Source organism: Limanda limanda, chromosome 20 (genome assembly GCF_963576545.1).
Source record: "Limanda limanda chromosome 20, fLimLim1.1, whole genome shotgun sequence".
In the NCBI taxonomy this organism is placed as follows: domain Eukaryota; kingdom Metazoa; phylum Chordata; class Actinopteri; order Pleuronectiformes; family Pleuronectidae; genus Limanda; species Limanda limanda.
The window spans coordinates 9695394-9713568 of NC_083655.1; the positions used below are offsets into that span (position 1 = coordinate 9695394).

General features: G+C 43.7%; 1 protein-coding gene across 1 annotated transcript in view; it reads right to left on the bottom strand.

Annotated features, from left to right (window-relative positions):
- The window catches only part of prex2 (phosphatidylinositol-3,4,5-trisphosphate-dependent Rac exchange factor 2), an 87078-nt gene that overhangs the window by 36097 nt on the left and 32806 nt on the right, over positions 1–18175 (bottom strand). Inside the window, exons 11-22 of the mRNA XM_061094108.1 lie at positions 16565–16665; positions 15680–15783; positions 15532–15581; positions 11858–11933; positions 10573–10645; positions 8607–8749; positions 8173–8265; positions 6517–6665; positions 6328–6413; positions 3727–3863; positions 2017–2131; positions 876–1060 (exon numbers count right to left, since the gene is read on the bottom strand). Of these exons, the coding sequence (XP_060950091.1) occupies positions 876–1060; positions 2017–2131; positions 3727–3863; positions 6328–6413; positions 6517–6665; positions 8173–8265; positions 8607–8749; positions 10573–10645; positions 11858–11933; positions 15532–15581; positions 15680–15783; positions 16565–16665 (1312 nt within the window). The remainder of the gene's footprint in view (positions 1–875; positions 1061–2016; positions 2132–3726; positions 3864–6327; positions 6414–6516; positions 6666–8172; positions 8266–8606; positions 8750–10572; positions 10646–11857; positions 11934–15531; positions 15582–15679; positions 15784–16564; positions 16666–18175) is intronic.

Consider the following 18175-nt stretch of genomic DNA (forward strand, 5'->3'; position numbering starts at 1 on the left):
TTAACAAGCGTCAAACTAATCCACACGGGGCGGGGGGGCAGTTGGCTGCATTGGTCTGTATTGAAGAAGAACTCAAGATACAAAATAAACTGAGATTTGTGTTCATTTTGATTACAAATACCACAAATTAACAATCAGAACCTGCATGTTTTTTTAAATCACATTAAGATGTCCCCTCCATTCAAACAGCAGGGATACAAAAAAGAGTAATCGTCATTATTCTGGAGTTCATCTGCTGCCCTGTAGCCTGGTGAGAGATAGCAGCATTGTCACGGTTTGTTTATGTCTTTATTATTCCTGCCTCATTAAACAAGGTGACGCTCTGAGGTGAGGAACACAAACGACTCTGTTAATCTTCTAACAGGGGACCAATCCTTCCCTCTTCCCCTCCGTCTCTTTCTCGCTCTCACTTAACCTCAGCCACGTCGGGCTGAAGGAGTTCTCATAATGTCATGACCACAACAACAATGTTTACTTCATAAATTTCCGTTCTCTTCATTAGTGGAACAGGACTGGAATTAAAACTTGAACTTGAAGGCCCTTATGTGACAGAAAACTTCATGTTTAGGGAAACAGGCAAAACGTTTGTGGTTACATTATAAAAAATTACCAATTCTAGTCAAATAATCAAAATATCACTTTATTGGGTAATTGCCACAAATCGAATCTGGAGCCAATTTAGTGATTAAGCCTTGTAGCTCGGTTAAACAAATCAAAATTATAGAATTAGCAGCATCGCTATTTAAAAAAAGAATGAAATAGACTTAATCCCACATCATTAAACCCACATCTATCCAGATGTTCAACCGACCGATTAGCCTGCAGTCTAGTCCAGATGTTGAGAATATTTGCCACTGAAATTGTGGACAGAATACCTTCGCAGTGAGGCTGAAGAATCCCTTGGGTTCCACCATTTTCTCCAGCACGTGGCACTTGATCCCAGCGGTGCTGTCGTATTCGTACACCACACCGTACTCCAGGTGCACGTTGTCTACAGTCAGACTCACATGGTCCTTCTTCCCATCAATGATGGCTATGGTGTTGAATTTGTCCATCACCTCTGAGATGGAAAGAGAAAGATGTTAAATGGTCTGTATTCATTCAGTGCTTTTCCAGTCACGACGACCACACAAAGCGCTTCAAAGAACAGTTTTCTCCATTCACCCGTTCATCCAGTGCATGTACGTGCAGCATATTCACACATCACTCACACACTGCTGGTACAGCCAGCCGGGGGAATTTGGGTTTCAGTGTCTTGCCCAAGGACACTTGTGGAATGGCCCCGAAAAGGAAATGGAAGCACAACAGAAATACAGGAGAGCAAAGAAACAGATTTCCGGTAACACGCAGCCATAACAGCACAGATGCACAAATCATGTAAATTGTGTCGTGATTATGTTCTGTGATTTGACACAAATAATCCCCATCCCCACCATAAAATGTGTGGTTGCAATGTTGCAAGTGTTTTCATCACCACACACTGTGGCACTGTAGGAGGTCTCAGACCACCAAAACCTGCAGCTCATTTCAAAGGAAGACACTCTGCTCAATGATGAGCAATTGCAGGAGCATTAAGTTAACTGGCCCTATGCTGGCGCAAGGACTTAATATGGCAATAAATCCTGGTTTGGAGCCGTTTGCTGTGAAGGGAATAGTTTTCCTGTTTTACTTTCTCGTTGGGATCCATAAATTGCAGGGGGGGAGAATTAACACTTGATGAGCCAGAGGAGGCGGTGGCGGCTGTTCTCAGACTAACACACTCCAGATGAGCCTGTTTGGAGCTGTGGCTGACTTGTTAACTGGAGCGGGCGAAGGGCCTGTGTTCCCGCGAACATGCCTGTGTTACATCCGCAGACACCTTGAGCAGAATGTCTTTCCCCAGCGGAGTGATTCCTGTGTAGTTTTTCTAGTGACTGTGTGTGTGTGTGTGTGTGTGTGTGTGTGTGTGTGTGTGTGTGTGTGTGTGTGTGTGTGTGTGTGTGTGTGTGTGTGTGTGTGTGTGTGTGTGTGAGTCACCTTCCACTTTGCACTCAAAGCCGTCTCCGTTCTCCTCTGTGACGGGTTTCTGGTTGGTTTTCTGGTCTTCCTGAGCGCTCTCACTGTTGTTGTAAACCCATTTAATGGTATCTTGCTGCAGATGAAAATGAAGGATGAAGGATTTACAAGTTTATTGAAAATGTTTTTGCAACATAAAAACTGCTAAAATTACTGCAGCCAAATGTGTTTTTTTTTCTCCTTCACATGATATCATGTTTCTATTTATACACTGAACTTACAGTAAAATGTGTTTTCACTCAAATTAAATCGACTTGAACCATTTCAGTCACACAACTGTCAACACAAATCAGGCTATTGTAGCCTTGTTGCCTCCCTTCTCCCCCGTGGATAACAGGTAACGTTTCTATGGCTATATAGATGGTTGATCAGAAAAAATAAAACTATAGTGTGTGTTTGTGTGTGTGTGTGTGTGTGTGTGTGTGTGTGACTGTGTCTGTGTGTGTACACAGGCTAAGGGCATTCAGTGAAAAGCCTTCGCAAACATATGGAAACATGGTGTTTGGTGAGGCCGCAAAAGCGAGCACATGCCAATCTCATCAACCCACTCTAGCGTGCAATGTGTGTGTGTGTGTGTGTGTGTGTGTGTGTGTGTGTGTGTGTGTGTGTGTGTGTGTATCTGTCTGTTCCCTCCTCTCCACAACCAAACCCACAGTAGATGTTCTGCCAAGGCTACATGCTGTGCCTGCCTACTGGTCTCTGGTCCTTTAGTGTGTATACACACAGAGACACACAGACACACACAGACGTTGAAAGAGACAGAGAAAGAGAGGCTGGTGTCCATAATTGAGGTAAACCAGATCTCCAGTTGTGTTGAAACCCCGCAGTGCTTCATTAAGTATGGAGCCTCACTTAAAGTGACACACTACACTAACTCACACCATACACACACCCTCAGATTTCGGTTCTCACACAATATTCCCATCTTCAACAGGTGGACTGAGCTGACTTTCTCCTCTGACACTCATCTCTTGTCAACCACTTTCCCAGGAAAGAAATGGCTGGCATACCTCCCCCCCTCCTTTTCCTTAATCACCCCCGTCCCCCCTCTGCCTCGAGCACTTTAACCCACCCTGAGTTGCAGCCACCCCCAGATCCTTTCCCACCTCTCGCTGCAGCCTGCCAGTCTCCCACAGCAGTCCCACCGCTGTGAGCCAGAGGTCAGCGCCGGAGGAGCCAAAACTACTATTATTTCTGCGTAATGACCCCAGGGAAGGAAAGACAGAGTCAGAGGGAGAAAGAGGGGGAGATATGAAGGTAAACGGGAGCGTGGAGGTCTGTATTTTTCTCACGGTCAACTAAGTTCTTGTTTCCCCCTCGTTGCTGCACTTTTGTTTATTTGGCTTTTTTATTATCCCTCACACTTCTCCCTCTAGTTTCATTGCATAATCCTCAGATCAACCAACACTCAATGCAAAATGCCTTAAGGCCATGGGAAATGGAAGGGTGACCTCAAGCGAGACATTTTGATTCGATGATAATGTGCAAAATCAAACATAAGTGCACGAAACAATTATTTTCTTAGGGAACCTTATCGTAGTTTTCTCAAATTCTCATTTCGATTGCTGCTTATGATAACATATCATTAGATTTGTTTGTTGCATGAGAGGTGAGGGGCGTCTGACGTACTTTACCCCCATTTAACTTTCTATTCCTGTCCTTCTGTCTCACCTGTGTGGGTCGCCGGTACTTCCTGCAGGCGGTGACATGAGCAATGACGCTGGCGTGGCTCTCCTTGCTTACGTTGATGCCGTTCACCTTGATGATGCACTGACCTGGGTGGAGGCCAGCGATGGCTGCCACCGTGCCTGGCGTGAGACAAGAGAAAAGCAAAGAGAAACGAGAGGCGTCAAGGGCAACAACTGCTGCACGGAATCCCGCAGGTGCAAGCTCTGTCAATATGAAACAGAGTGTCACATTTTCCATTTCCTGTACACAATATTTGGCTGAACAACATTCCTTTTTTTCCTTCTTTGTATTTACAAGTTTGTTTCCTGTTTTGGCAGCTCAGGATGAGTGTGAGAGAGCACGGGAGGAGGGGAAGTTGTTTATCTGGGGCAGACGAGGGCCTCTCTGAGGGATGGCGTTCAGACCTTCAAGGTTTACAGCTATCAGAAGGAAGTGCATGGCAGACTAAACATTCCTCCCATTTGTTTTGCTAGTCCCTTACACACACCGTGCATACCTCACAATGCAAAATAAGGGATTTGGACTCTGCTCATTGAGCATTGTGAAAAAAAAAACTGTAGTTTCTGTGCTGCTTTAACTTTCAGGATAAGAAAGTAAACCAACAGACAAGTCCACTGTACAAGAGCAGAATAACAGGCTACAGGCGCCGGTGGATAGAGACATTTCAGACTGAAAGGACGCAGCCGAGTCGCTATACAACTTTATCAATCATCTTAAACTCAACTTGATGTTTCAAGGAGACTGAAAGCTGAGAAAACATTCATATTATTACAGTTTTATCTTTAAATATGTTCTATTTGTGTATTTAGAAAAAGGTTGCGAACCACTGCACTAGTCAGAAAGAGTCAGAGTAAAGGTCGCAGCTCTATGAGGCTGTTGGCTGAATGTTAACATCAGCATGCTAATATGCTTTTAATGGCAATTATTATCGTCTTGATTTGAGAAAGGTACATTTGCGGATTGGCACTCATATGGAAATGACAATCTGTGCAGTAGCCGTGTAGAAAATGTCACTAAAAATGAAATTCATTAAATTCTAATTAATTTCATGATGACACTATCTGTTCACCTGCTCCATATCTCTGTCTCACCTCCCTCTCGCTATGTGTCTCTGTCTCTAATTGGTATTACCTGCTCCTGTTGACCCCCAGACACCAGGGGACAGCAGCTGTTGAGACAATCCCACGGATTAGACGCCTCCTACATCATCAGCTCCGTCTCCGGGGGATCAGAGCATCTACTCAAGCACCAGGTTCCCAGGCAACCACCTCACCAGGCTCGCACATGCACACACACACAGCGGCTCATTCACACACATGAAGGCACATACCCATAGCGTCTCTACCCTGCTATCCCACTCAGATTGCTTAAAGAATTTTAAAAACACGCCTCAGTTCCCCTGAGAACAGCCGGACAAGGCCATGGATTGTTTGTTGATTGAACCCTATCTTGGGCCCTTCCTGATAGCGCCGCTGCTAAACATGCTGAGTTAGGACACTCTAATGAATTTAGAGCCAGAAAAAAACAGCAGACTGCTTCTCCATCACGCAGAGAAAGATGTGAACAGGCATGTGGTAATCATTCATTGTGATGTGGAAAAAGGCAGATAACCAGCTTGTTAGGGATTATGGACTTTGGTTGTTTCTTTGCAAGTGCTTAGCCTGTTGGTGTGTGTTGCCTGGCTTCCTGTCTCCTGCATCTTTCATAGACTGTTTTATAAAGCTGGACAACTGCTTGATTGCTACCTGGTGGGTGGAAGCCCTTTAAGCCATAAACCCCTCCTCCATGTATGTGGATGGGACACAACATGTTAACTATTTTGTTGATTCTAGGTATAGTTTTTAACCACACTGACAATACTGCGAAGACTTTGGCTCCAAATGACAGCAGAAGTGAAAGATCTTCAGCCAATACCTCTACACAACCATTCTTTATCATTCAACTCCCCCAACAACAGCTGGATGTAAAGACTAGTTCAACCACAACTTCTCTGTTCAACCTCATGGTAGTAATGCTTCAACCAACCTAGAAGGTAACCTGATATTAACGCGTCTGTCATGAGTTCAGAAACATCGACTGCCTCTGTTTAGTCTGCCATGCACACCACCGCTTCTCTGCAGCCCCACAGCGCTCGCTGCCTCAAGCCGTCTGCCACTCAATCCTGGAAAACTCTGACTGGAACTCAAACTCTGGAGCACAGACCCTGAGTTAGTTGTCAGCACTTTTGTTATTCCCAGTTTAGCCCTGGCACATTTGCTTTGTCAATACCTTGAGTTCTACTAATAAATCTTTTCTTCATGCTCCCATCGACCACCTGTTTTCCACACATTGAGAGCAGCCTTCATCTTAAAACACAACAAGTGAAATTCTCTGATTTGGCCGCTCCATTAACCAACCAGCTGAGCCGCATAGAGAGCACAGAGGGGGGGGGGGGGGATTGGCCTCTTGTGGCCAAGTCACGCACAACCCCACACACCGGCGTGGCAGCTGCTTGCCAGCTGTGCCACAATAACAGAGAGGTGAGGGGAAGGTTTTTGCTGATGTAGCCAGACAGCTCAAGTGATGGAGGCGGCGATCTCATACCTCTCCCAACAGCATGGACCACAGATGGACCAAAGCCCCGGATCTGGAAGCCCAGCCCCTCAGCCGAGTCGGGGATCTTTACCGTCCTGGACACAGGAGGAGAATAAAAAGGACAATACATCAAGTGAATAAATGCAGATGTGAAGATCATTTTACATCATTATATTACTATATACAGATCTGACTTACTCTCTTGGCTTGGTGCTGACCAGCACCCTGATGGGTCCTTTGCTGTTGAAACACTGCCTGAGGAGAACTTCGACTTCAGAGAAAGGTCTGAGGAACACCAGGTCTCCATTTATGGCAAACAACTTCTTTCCTACCTCCAGGCCGGCCATCTGACAAAAATAACAGAAAACAGGATCATAATAAGTATGTAAGCCATTTATTAACTTCAAATTAACTTTTCTGGTATAAAAATGAATAATCTCAAAGGATTTTAATACACAACTCAGAAGAGTGGACACACTCCCTGTCATAGGAGACGATATGGGACCGCTTTTATCTACAAGTACACAGCTGGATTGAGTTCAGAATGAATATTTTTAAAAGCAAACACACACAATGCCAATCTCTATGCAAACCAGACCTTCCATGTGCATTCAGTGCTACTTCAGGGCTGGAGAGAATTATGGGTCGTGCGCTCGCAGTGATCACATTTGCCTTCGAACTCCTCCGTCCCATTTTCATCTCTCAGATCAAAGCTAAACACCAAAGCAGACCTCAGAAATATGGCGCCCTTTAATGTGCTGTACTTCTGCACGAAAATGCTCCTAATGTTAGCATCAGTGTCCATCACCATAAATCAGACGTAGCAAACAGTTAGTGGTTTATATATTTTACGACTGATGATCGAACCATGGTTTTATCATCTGCAGGCTCCTGCTTACTGGTGCGCATCTGCGGAGAAGGCATCGCAGCTTTGTGGAATCAAAAACAGCAGAATGAAGCTGCGCTACAAACGGGACACAATGAACAAAAAACAAATAAAACAAACCCATTCTTGAACCCTGAGCCCAACCACGTTACAGCAGAGACTAAACAGATTGACTCTTCAACAGGTCAATCCATTTAGTAAGGACTCAGTTCCAGCAGAATTAATCAAAATCTCATTTTGGATAACAATAAATGGAATTCAAATGATTGCACTTAGTGGGTTTGCCTGAGCCGACTACAAGAAGCACATTTTTGCAGTCGACTGAACTGAAAACAATCTGGACTCTGTCTTGACAGCGCTGGGATTAAGTGGAGACACAGAGACTGGGTCTGGAGTATCGAATATCCACAGTCAATGCAAATCGCAAGTGCTGAATGAAAAAGCTGAATTTTCTCGGTTTTTAATTTCTTGTGTGACCCTTTCTAGTGTATCTGAGAAGTTATGAATACAAGTAAAAGTTTAGTTATAAAGACTCCCTACTTGCTTCCTAAATCATCTCACCTTCAGCCAATCACCTGCAAGTTTTCAAAGTTTAAAATGTGTTCGCTCCCTCCGGCAATTCAAACCCTCATCACCACCACCGCTGTCTCTGGGGTGAAGTCTCCTTCTATCGTTCAATTGTATTCTAATTTCCGCTGGGGTCTAACAGCCATAGTTTATTCCTCTTGTTAGAAATAAATTTAATTTCATTCTAATTTACTACATTCTCTGTAGGTGTCTCCAGATTGAAATACTATTAAAAATAACCTTGAAGAGAATTAAAGGAGATGCTGATTAACTCCTCAAGAGTTAGTGAGATCTTCACATAGTTATATAGTCTGTATAATTTGTATGGATTAACGTGAATGTGCCAATACTCCTGAGTGTGTGTATATACATTACATGTTTGTGTCAGTTTGTGTTCTCACCTCAGCTGGGGATCCCTTCTCCACAGATTTGATGATGGGAACTCTGTTTCTCTCTTCCAGGGTAAAGCCATAGCCTCCATCACTGGGTCTTATCTGCAAAATGACAAACCTCCCATCAACAAACTTCCCAGTCAGCAGACCGACACATTCTCACAGAGCAGAAACACACATACACACCAGACACACAAACTGGTTCTCACAGATAGCAGCTATATGGTGGTATTTGCTCATTCCTTTGAAAAGACTGCTTACTGAGGTATAAAATGGACTTTTGCAGTGTTATGCCTTTTCCTTCTCACAGCTGCATGTTTCAAAATGATTTAGTGCACCTTTGAATTCCCCAGAGTTGCGGGCACGGTGAGATCACAGCATATTTGAAAGACTGAGAGCTAATCAGTCAACAAGCCCCGAGTGCTGTGTGGGTGAGTATTCACCAGAAGGGACTTGGAGATGACATTCTCGACTATTTTCAGGTCGTGCTTCATGGGTTTGTGTTTGGTGTTGGAGCCCTCCATCTCCTCGTCGGCAAAGAAACGAAACAGCAGGGGCTCGTCCTTGAATTCACTCTTTTCCAACACTGAGGGAGGCCACAACAAAGATGCATGTAAATAAACACACAAACGATTGAATAGAGTCTTGCTGAATAATCACATTTCCTGTATAATATGGTTTTGAGACAAAGATTCCAACCACAGTGTTAACACCAGTGGTGATAGATGTTGTAGATTATGCATAAATCACATTTTTGCTGACCATCACAAAATGCAGGGTATACAGTTTTACATTTTCTACTTTGGTTGAATTATTTTTCTTATTGTAATGCATTTCGAGAGCAGAAAAAACATGCACCCATTCCATCCAATAATGTGCAAAGTGCCAGGTTGAGCCCACACAGATGAGCGAATACTTGGTGAGCTTGCATATCTATAAACCCATCCGATACCACATCTTTAAAGTTTATTAGTTGCCCCCAGATAAACGTGAAAGATAAAACTTCCTTTCCTTGAAAATCACTTTTTCACAATAGTAATAGGCAATAATGATAGCAATCATCACTTCCATTCATGGTTAGTAGCCTACAGCAGTTTAAATTAGTTATACAAGTTGTTTTACGTGCATTTGGTATCAAATCGGTATTGGGTCTTGGCTGATATGCAAAGTCAAGTGTGTATCAGGAGGGAAGGAAGGAAAAGGAAAAAATGGTATCAGAACTTCCCTACTGCATTACCTCAAACTAATATGTCACTTTAAAAAGAACAGTACTTAGCAAATGGAAAAAAACATTAGAATATCAAATATAGTATGGGACTCAATGGACTAAAACATTCAAAATCTTTAAAATGTCCTTTAAGACAACTTCTCTCCTTCAATGAACTGAGCTGTCTATTGAGACTAGAATATGTTCCAAATGTTAACACCGAAAAACTGTGTTTAGCATCAAGTTGAGAGGTATAAATACGTCAAATCGTGCCGATAATGGCGTGACGTGCCAAACGGAGCACGCCCAAGCACTTAAACCAATGCACCATGTGAGAAAGAGAGAGGGAGACCCCACTTTCATTCTCAAAAATCACTTCTAAATGAACTCCATCTCCACAGCAACATAACGCCTCGACTAAGGCTTTTGAAAGTTTAGAAACGAAAAAAAAAGCCCTGAGGGGAAAAACAGTGTTTAACATTCCCTCACTTCATTTTCTTTATGATGCGATCTAGTGCCAGTAGCTTTAATAGCTGCATCGTCCGGCCAAATAACTTGCAGGCACGAATGGTTGAAATGACCCTGCAGGCTGTGGAAGTGAAAGGACGTTTGATGGTGGGGACTGTTGTGTTCCATGGGCTTTAACTGTGGGTAGTTGGGAGCAGTTACATCATAGGAGTACGAAGAGACGCGCTGTGACTCATGTGTATGATGTGGACTCGGGTACGAGGGGCGGCGCACACTTATAAACGAGTGTGACTCCTCATAAACAAGCTGTTACTGTGGCAACCGACCATTTAGCACTTAATCTGTCAAACATCCATGCGATGTCTGCCGCACTCTCAAAAGCTAAAGTAAACCGTGCACGACCAGCGCCAATTAACTCATACGCGTACAAGCTTGTATGAAGTTAATTATAGTAGGAGTGAACCACACAAACACAAATTAATTCACTGGATTGGAAAAAAACTTCTATTCCTGTGGTGTGTCAAAGGGATTTTAAGTAGAGATGGAAAGAGAACAAGAATGATGGTGTTCTAAAACAGGACGCTGCAGAGCCAGACGCCCTCTGCTTGGTTTCTCCAAAGCATTCTCATTTAGACTGTGATGGAGAGGATTCCACGGTAAGTGCACAACATGAGCCGAACTTCTCCTTTTTTTTTTAGCTCTGCAGAGACCCACAGCTGTGAGGAATGCCGTACCGTGATGCATGAAGCCGTTGTCGCACAGCTCCACCCCCAAGATCAGCGCTTCCTCCCTCGTTCGGCAGTCGCCCTGCACCAAGAGACACAGAGAGAGAGTGGAACATTTACACATGAAGTGTGGATAAACACGTCGAGAGGGGGAAAAAAGCCAAAGACAATGACAGAACAGAACATTGTGGACTTAGAGAACAGTGGAAATGTCACACTCACAGCCCCCCCCCCCCCACCCATTGTTACTGCATCCAAAAACCGAGAGAGTCACTCCACACTCCATCTTAAATACATTTAAATTCACGTCTAGACAGCAAAGTGTGACAGCTGCTAAAATTCCCGCTGAAGGAGTACGAGCTCTTCCTATTGCCTATATGGACTAGCACACACACACACAAACACGGCCACACAAACACACACACTTACATGCACACAGATATACAATGTCTCCCATATATTCTGTGGTGGTGGCCGTATACATTTCATTTCTTTTGTCATCCTGGACGAGGCCGTCAATTTGCCAACCTCAAAGCTTCCTGTCAAAGTCAATAAAGCGAAGCCGTCAAATCGATTCTGCTTCTCGTTCATCGCTTCCTTTCGCTGCGCTGAGAGCCTCATGGCAAGAAACGCTTTGTTGTCTCTGCTCCTTTCGTCTGCAGCACATCTGAAGTGACCCGCCAGTTATGACAACAACCACGTGTCTGTTTTTTTTCCCCCAAAGCTTTTTTGAACTTTTCTTTCTTTCCGGAGAGGCACAAATGTTTTCAATATGCTTTAGACATTAGTGTGGCTGACTTAGAACAATGTGTGGGTGAATTATGACACTGCAATATGTTTGAAGATAATTTCTCAATGTAACTGACAATAACATATTACAATCTGGCAAATGTATGAAAAACTACATGTATAAGAATTGAACTAGCATTTGACTTGGAATAGATTATTCCAGGGTCGCGTGGGGAGCTGGAGCCAATCAGCAGGTGACATTGGGAGAGAGGCGGGGTTTAACATGGATAGGTGGCCAGCATATCATCGGGGCGAATAACAAGAGACAAACAACCATTCACATTCACACCTCCGGCCAATTCAGAATCTGCAATGACCCTAACCCCATTCTGCATGATTGGACTTTGAGAAGAAGCCGGAGTACCTGGAGGAACATGCACAGAACATGCAAACTCGGCCCTGGCCTGGATTTGGACCGGGAACCTTCTTGTTGTGAGTGTTCACTGCAAACCTTGATGTTATATTGCTGATCTATTGCTGTGGATGACGTAGTTTTAAGGCTTACCTGTGCAATGAGCCAGTCTATCAGTTTGTTGGCCATCACCACTGATTTGTAGGTCCGCAAATGGTAGTCCTTATCCCTGGATGGATATGAGAGAAGAAAACACCGGTAAGAATTACGGAAATTCTGCCTTCGAACTTGGACTCTGACATGTTCAACTGTGTGATTCCGTTTAACTGTAATATACCAAGATGGGGAACATGGAGAGTAGTAATTGCTTGGTCTATTTAAACAATGCTTTAAAGGAGACTAATAATTTCCCCTGTCAGCAAGGCCCGGCCACTTTTCAAGCGCTGGCAGTTGCGTCATAAATCGAAGTTAGTTTCTGACAGTCGGTGACAGCAAAGCAGCATTCCTCCAGGCACGGCTGGTAACGGCCTCTGCAGTTTTTGGCCCCGGGGTGCCCCATGTGAGTCTGGAGTGTAGCTGTTCTCAGTGTTGCTTTGCCAGATCCCCAGAATGCCGTCTGAAATAGAGCCGTGCCTTTCCCATGAACACAGGGGCCTCTCTGGGGACACGCAGGGGCTGAGCTGCTGGCCCGGGGGAAAGTCCAGAACCTGCGTGACTTCCATAACTCCACCAACTTCCATCTAATGCAAACACAACAACATGCAAGAGCGTGATACGCACGCCTGCCTTCGCACACACTTTGTTAAAACAGGTCCGACATGACATGTGGGCCAGGTTTGAGTCCAATCTCAGCTGTCTGGAGCTCTTCAGAATTAAAGCGTGAGAGGCCAAACGCTGCCCTGTTTCCTCCACAATGGAACAATCTGTTGCATAACCGTATTTGACAGCGCGTGTTGGTCTCTGATGAGGACCGTAATGCTGATATCAGCCGGTGAGGCACATCACCCTCCTGTGCCATGCATGCACCACACAGACCAGACGAGGCAGCAGGCCCCCTGGTTTCCCCCCTGAACGGGACTCCAGAGCCAGGGAGACTGTGGCTACAGCGGCTGGTGCACAGTTAGGCTGTCAGAGTGAAAAATGGGGGGTAAACTGCGGGCCAGTGGGCAGCCATATGTCCAGCATGAGGAAACAGCAGTTTGAGGAGTAACAGAGGGAAAGGTCAGAGAGCTGCTTTTTAACTTTCTGCCCGGAGAGGAAAGTTTGCCTTGACATTTTGAAAGGAGTAAATTGATGATGTGGGCTGATGTAAGTTGCATTTGCAGAATGTTTTTTATGGAATATATTACACAACTGATGCGAAAGGTTCAAGCTTAAATCAACTGTTTCCAGGCCTGATTCATTAGAGGGTGCCATAGTGTTTGTTACTTTGAAAGTCCTAGATATATAGATAGATATATCCATAAATATTGAGCAATGGAAGGACTCATCAGCATAATGAGGAAAACGTGTGTCGATATTTCTTGGACACTGAAATGAAATGCCACTTTTTCTGTTTTTGTATGGAAATAATAAAATGAGTGACCTTCACTGTATTGTGTGGGTTTACAGCCTTTCCACACATGGAAATATTATTCTAGTTACAAAAGATGCAACTGGATGTGTACACAATATCGGCCTGTAGTGGACATTTCAAACATCGCAAACAGATCACCTGGAGTGGAAGGAATCACATCTTTATTGTGAGGAGAGCGGGATTGTAAATGGGGACATAGAAGCTGTTGGGGGGGGGGGGGGGGGGGCTGCGTAGTGTACCCTTCGCTCTTTTGCTTCATCTATCTCGCTCTGCCAGGAAATTCCACCTAATTAGGCAGAGGCTGATTGCTCCAATTAAACTCTGGCATTCCCAGGCCCTCTGCTGCTTTTGTACTGGGCTCTCAGAATGTGCTGCACAGACATGTCGGCCAGCAACACACACACACACACACACACTTACACACACACAACGACAGTGCACCGACCGAGAGGTTTTACGTCAAGAGGCTTGGCTTCAGCACAAGCACCAGCAGGGTGAATGCTGACACACATAAAAATCACCCTTTCGGCTTTTTTAATAGCTGGATCACAGAGAGGCTTCTTTGCTGGAATACGTTCAGGATCCGTTTGCCCCCCTCCAGCTATCGCACAGTTTTATTGGGTTGAAATGAAAGCTTTTCTCCAGACAATTTTAATGCCATGCTTTGTGGGGGAATACTTTAGCAGCCTGCACCTCATATATGATTGAAGTGGAATTTAAACAAAATCCTGCATCAAATCAGTCCATTAAAGGGAGGTTTCTCCCGTACTGCAATCACTGATGCAGAAAAACCACCTGTTTTGCAAACTGGTTTCAGTCAATTTTCAAGGAAATGATGGATGAAGCTGCTTTCACGTATTTACACTAATTACTTTGGGATTGCCTGACTGGAAACATCCTGAACAGATAAATGAACCACATGACTCTCAATATAATAGACAGTATAAAGACAGATTTTCTCTATTTATAGTGAGATGTTTGCCTCCTACAGATCGACTGTGTGAGGCCTTTCAGGACAAAGGCTCAATATGCTGTCAGTCACATTCTGTGAAATACAGAAAACCGATGTATTGCAGCTAAATGGCCTCTGTCAAATGTGTACAGACAGAGCAAGGATGATAAAATGTCCAGCAATCACCTGCAGGTCTGAATTTAGAAACAGCAGTAAGAACAACAACGGTTCACACGATCACAACTCAAGGTCCATTTCCTACCTTTTTCACTTGCTTTCAATGGAGCAGAAATTAATGAGAGATGGAACTGTTGACAAACATATTTCAGGATTTCTCATCCATTCTGATATAATCTGTGTCCGCATGCTTCTGACGACCATGGGTTGGAGTGGAAAGACCAGAAAAAGCTAGTAAGAGCAGCTAAAAGGACAATGTCTTTTCAAAGTATTATTGGGATAGTCAAAAAATTATTCACACTAATGAAGACCATGCGATTGGCTTGAAACCCCTAAAAAAACGCAAAGTAAGAGGACATCGAGTGTGGATTGTTTTTCAAAAGTACAATTTAGATGGTTTAATAATATACATAATAACTTTCATGGTGATTACAAGTCATGTAAAAACTTCCAAACTCATGAAGACCATGTGATGTGGTGGAAGCTGGAGAAAAATGTATTTTGTTATATCAAAATAAAATTGAAATGGTTAAGAATGATCTTTTATGCTGATGAACACCACAAAGCTCAGAAAAAGAAATCCAGTAAATGGATCTTGAGTTAGAATTGTTTACGACTACAACTATTTCAAAGATTGAGAATGATATTTGACCTATGTGTAGATCCTGATTAGAAGCAATACTAATTCAATCCAAACAACACATTATGTTTTATATCACTTTTCCCATCGTTGACCATCCAATCATTCCATGAAACGCTGTAAAATATCTCTCAGAATCACCGAGAGAGATCTGACACAATGTTTGTCATTTATCCCACGTGCACTTGTTTCATCTGAGAGACTCAATCTTCTGCACATCTGTGTTTCCAGACCGGGCAGATTAAAACCTGCCAAGCTGGATCACCCACAGGCCCTGCTGCACTACATCACCATCTGTGCCAACCCCTTCTTCGTTGGTTACTCTTTAAAAACAATGAGCTCATAGTTCATCGTAATATTTCTTCTCCTCTGTGGTAGCTTAGTGGCAAAGATGTTTTCAGCAGAAAGAGCCAGATGCTAAGCTACTGGGGCTGCACCTGGTTCAGTTGCACTATAGACTGAAAAGAAAAATGGCTGCTCACCTGATGACAGGGGTGAAAAGGCTGTGTAGGCGACAGAAGAGCCGAACGCCCTGAAATAAAACAATAGAGAGAGAATTTGGGTTATTATCAATGATATGTGTTTAAAGTGTGATTTTAATTACACTGGACTGAGCTGTGGTGTGGTTACCTTCGATATGACATCGTGCATGTCACTTCTGGGATGGTAGGTGCCGTCATCGTAGCGAAAGCGGTAAAGCACCGGCTCAGGTTTGAACTGGTGTTTGTCTGTGACTATAAAACGCAATGCAAAACATAAGTAGGTTTCCGAGAGGAAGGGAAGGACAGACAAGTGAAAAAGTCCCAGAGGGAAAAAACAATTTGTCTCGCTTCAAATTTGAAAGGATAAGAAAACATGGTCAAGTCAAGCAGGGCTGCGTGGAGAAACCAGCTTCCCAGGCAAGCTGAATACTCAAACCTCAGAGTGGTCACAGATAACTGAGCTACTCAGAGCCCCCCCCTCCAAACAGTAATAAAAATGTGATCTGTATTCTTGGCCGCAGCTGTGTGGATTCCATTAAAGGTTTTTTTTTTTTTTTATGAAAAGATATTGTATCGTTTTTCACATGGGGGACTTCTAACAGCACGGTGAGAGAGCTCGGAGGGTCCCGGAGTTATTCCTCTCTGTCAGGAACATTTAAAGCTCAATCTCATTTCTCTGCGAGGAAGCAATAAAGCACCGCGGGTGATTTAAGATACAACTTGGCTTGGGGCCCTCTACTCTTTTCAGGAAATAATACACGCAGAGCAGTATGCATCATTTAGTTTGAATGCAAAGCTTTAGCCAGTTTAAACCTCATGCACTAAACACACTTGTAGGCAAAAGCCACAGAACAGCCACTGAGAAAATATTACACAGACATTACGGTGAGGAGAGAATCATGTTTTTGAATCCCTTACCTAAACAGTGTGTCAAGGGAGTGTTTAAATGGGATACCTGCTAAGACATGAATGTGACAGCTGCATCTATAGTGAAGGCTCCAGCCAGGGGAAGGGGGGGGGGGACTGAACTTACCATGGTGGATGATGCCGTTCTCCAGCAGAGCTTGACCCAGGTGAACCCCTTCCTCTGGGTTGCCTGTCTCGCCAATTTCCATCAGCCAAGACACAAACTCACTGGGGAAACACAGAACACAACCCGGACATATGAACACACATACTCACACATGAATAACACAAACCAAAAAATCCCTCGGGGGAAACCCTGTCACTTCATAAAAGGAGAATGTGTGTGATCGGTGGGGAGAGTCTTAAATTCACCCTCGGTATTCTGTAAAGGGTCTTTGCCATCATTCAAGAGAGGCTATAAAACTCAACATTTACTCGAAATTGATGTGATTATGGCAACAAACACAATCTTGACTAAAATGTATAATTTGTTTTGATGAATCCACCAGGATGCTTCAGTTGGTGTGTTCTATCTAGATAAACTTTATTTATTTAGAAACAGGATGCAACACTGTGCGACCAACACAAAGGATTGAATCGGATCATGAGACGTTCTTCCTGCATCATGTTGTTGATGCACCACATCAAGAGGAAACAAACCGACCACACAATCGACAAACACAGCATCCAATCGTCTGATGGGCCCAAACGAGCAGAGTGGTAAATAATTCTCGATAATTTAGTTCTTCCCACAGGAGGCAACTCAGAGAGAGAGAGCAATAAAGACGAAGAAAAAAAAAGAGTGAGAGGAATAAACAGAACAAGAACAAGCAGAGAAGCAGTAGCTTATCAGATTACATCCTCTATGTCCCGTCTCGCCACAAAAGTCAAACAAACACAACCAGCAGCACCATTGGAATTTGGTGGAATTCACTTCCAGGCCACGATAGAGGCGACTGGGCCGAGTGTGAAGCCAACAGGGCCATTTAGAATCTTTTTCCGGGGGAACATTTGACCAGAAAAACACCCCACCTCCCAACATCTTGTCCTCTTTAACCACTCATTCCTGAAGCCTCTTCTCTCTGCAACAAACCATCGGGGAAAAACAAAAGTGCCTAACAATGTCAATTCGTCAACCTCTGCACCTTAAACCACGGAAGGAAAAACACCCTGAAAGTTCGGAGGGTGGAATTCTCAGGGCCTCCGGCAGATTAGGGTCACATGCACAATAAACAGTTTCAAGCCATTGAAAGCTACATGAGGGTCTGGAAGAAATTGAGCAAATCACACACCCCAATTGTTTAGACCCTCATTGCATATCAATCATTACAGAGGTTAGGTTATTCTGTCAACCAGCGTCCCAACCCAAGCATTGAGGTCAATTTTATGGTTATTTGGGTTATTTTTCATGAGAGATTTCTGCATTTAGCTTATTTGTGTTTACTTTCTGCTACTGTGTTGTTTAGCAAAGTTTAAAAATTGCAATTTCGACAAGCTAGACTTGAATGTGAAACTATGTGAACCCATTGGGATAACTCTTCTGCCATAAGTGTTTTATTTTTATTTTATCTTCACTTGAAATTTGGTATGACATGCTGTGTGAGACTCACTGTCAAGGTACTTGTTCTAATAAAAGTTCGGGGAAAAAAAATTGCAATTTCATGAAACCCACTTTTCTACACTATCAAGGATTTAGCAATATCTAAAACAAAATGTGTGACAGTCCAAACTTTAACTT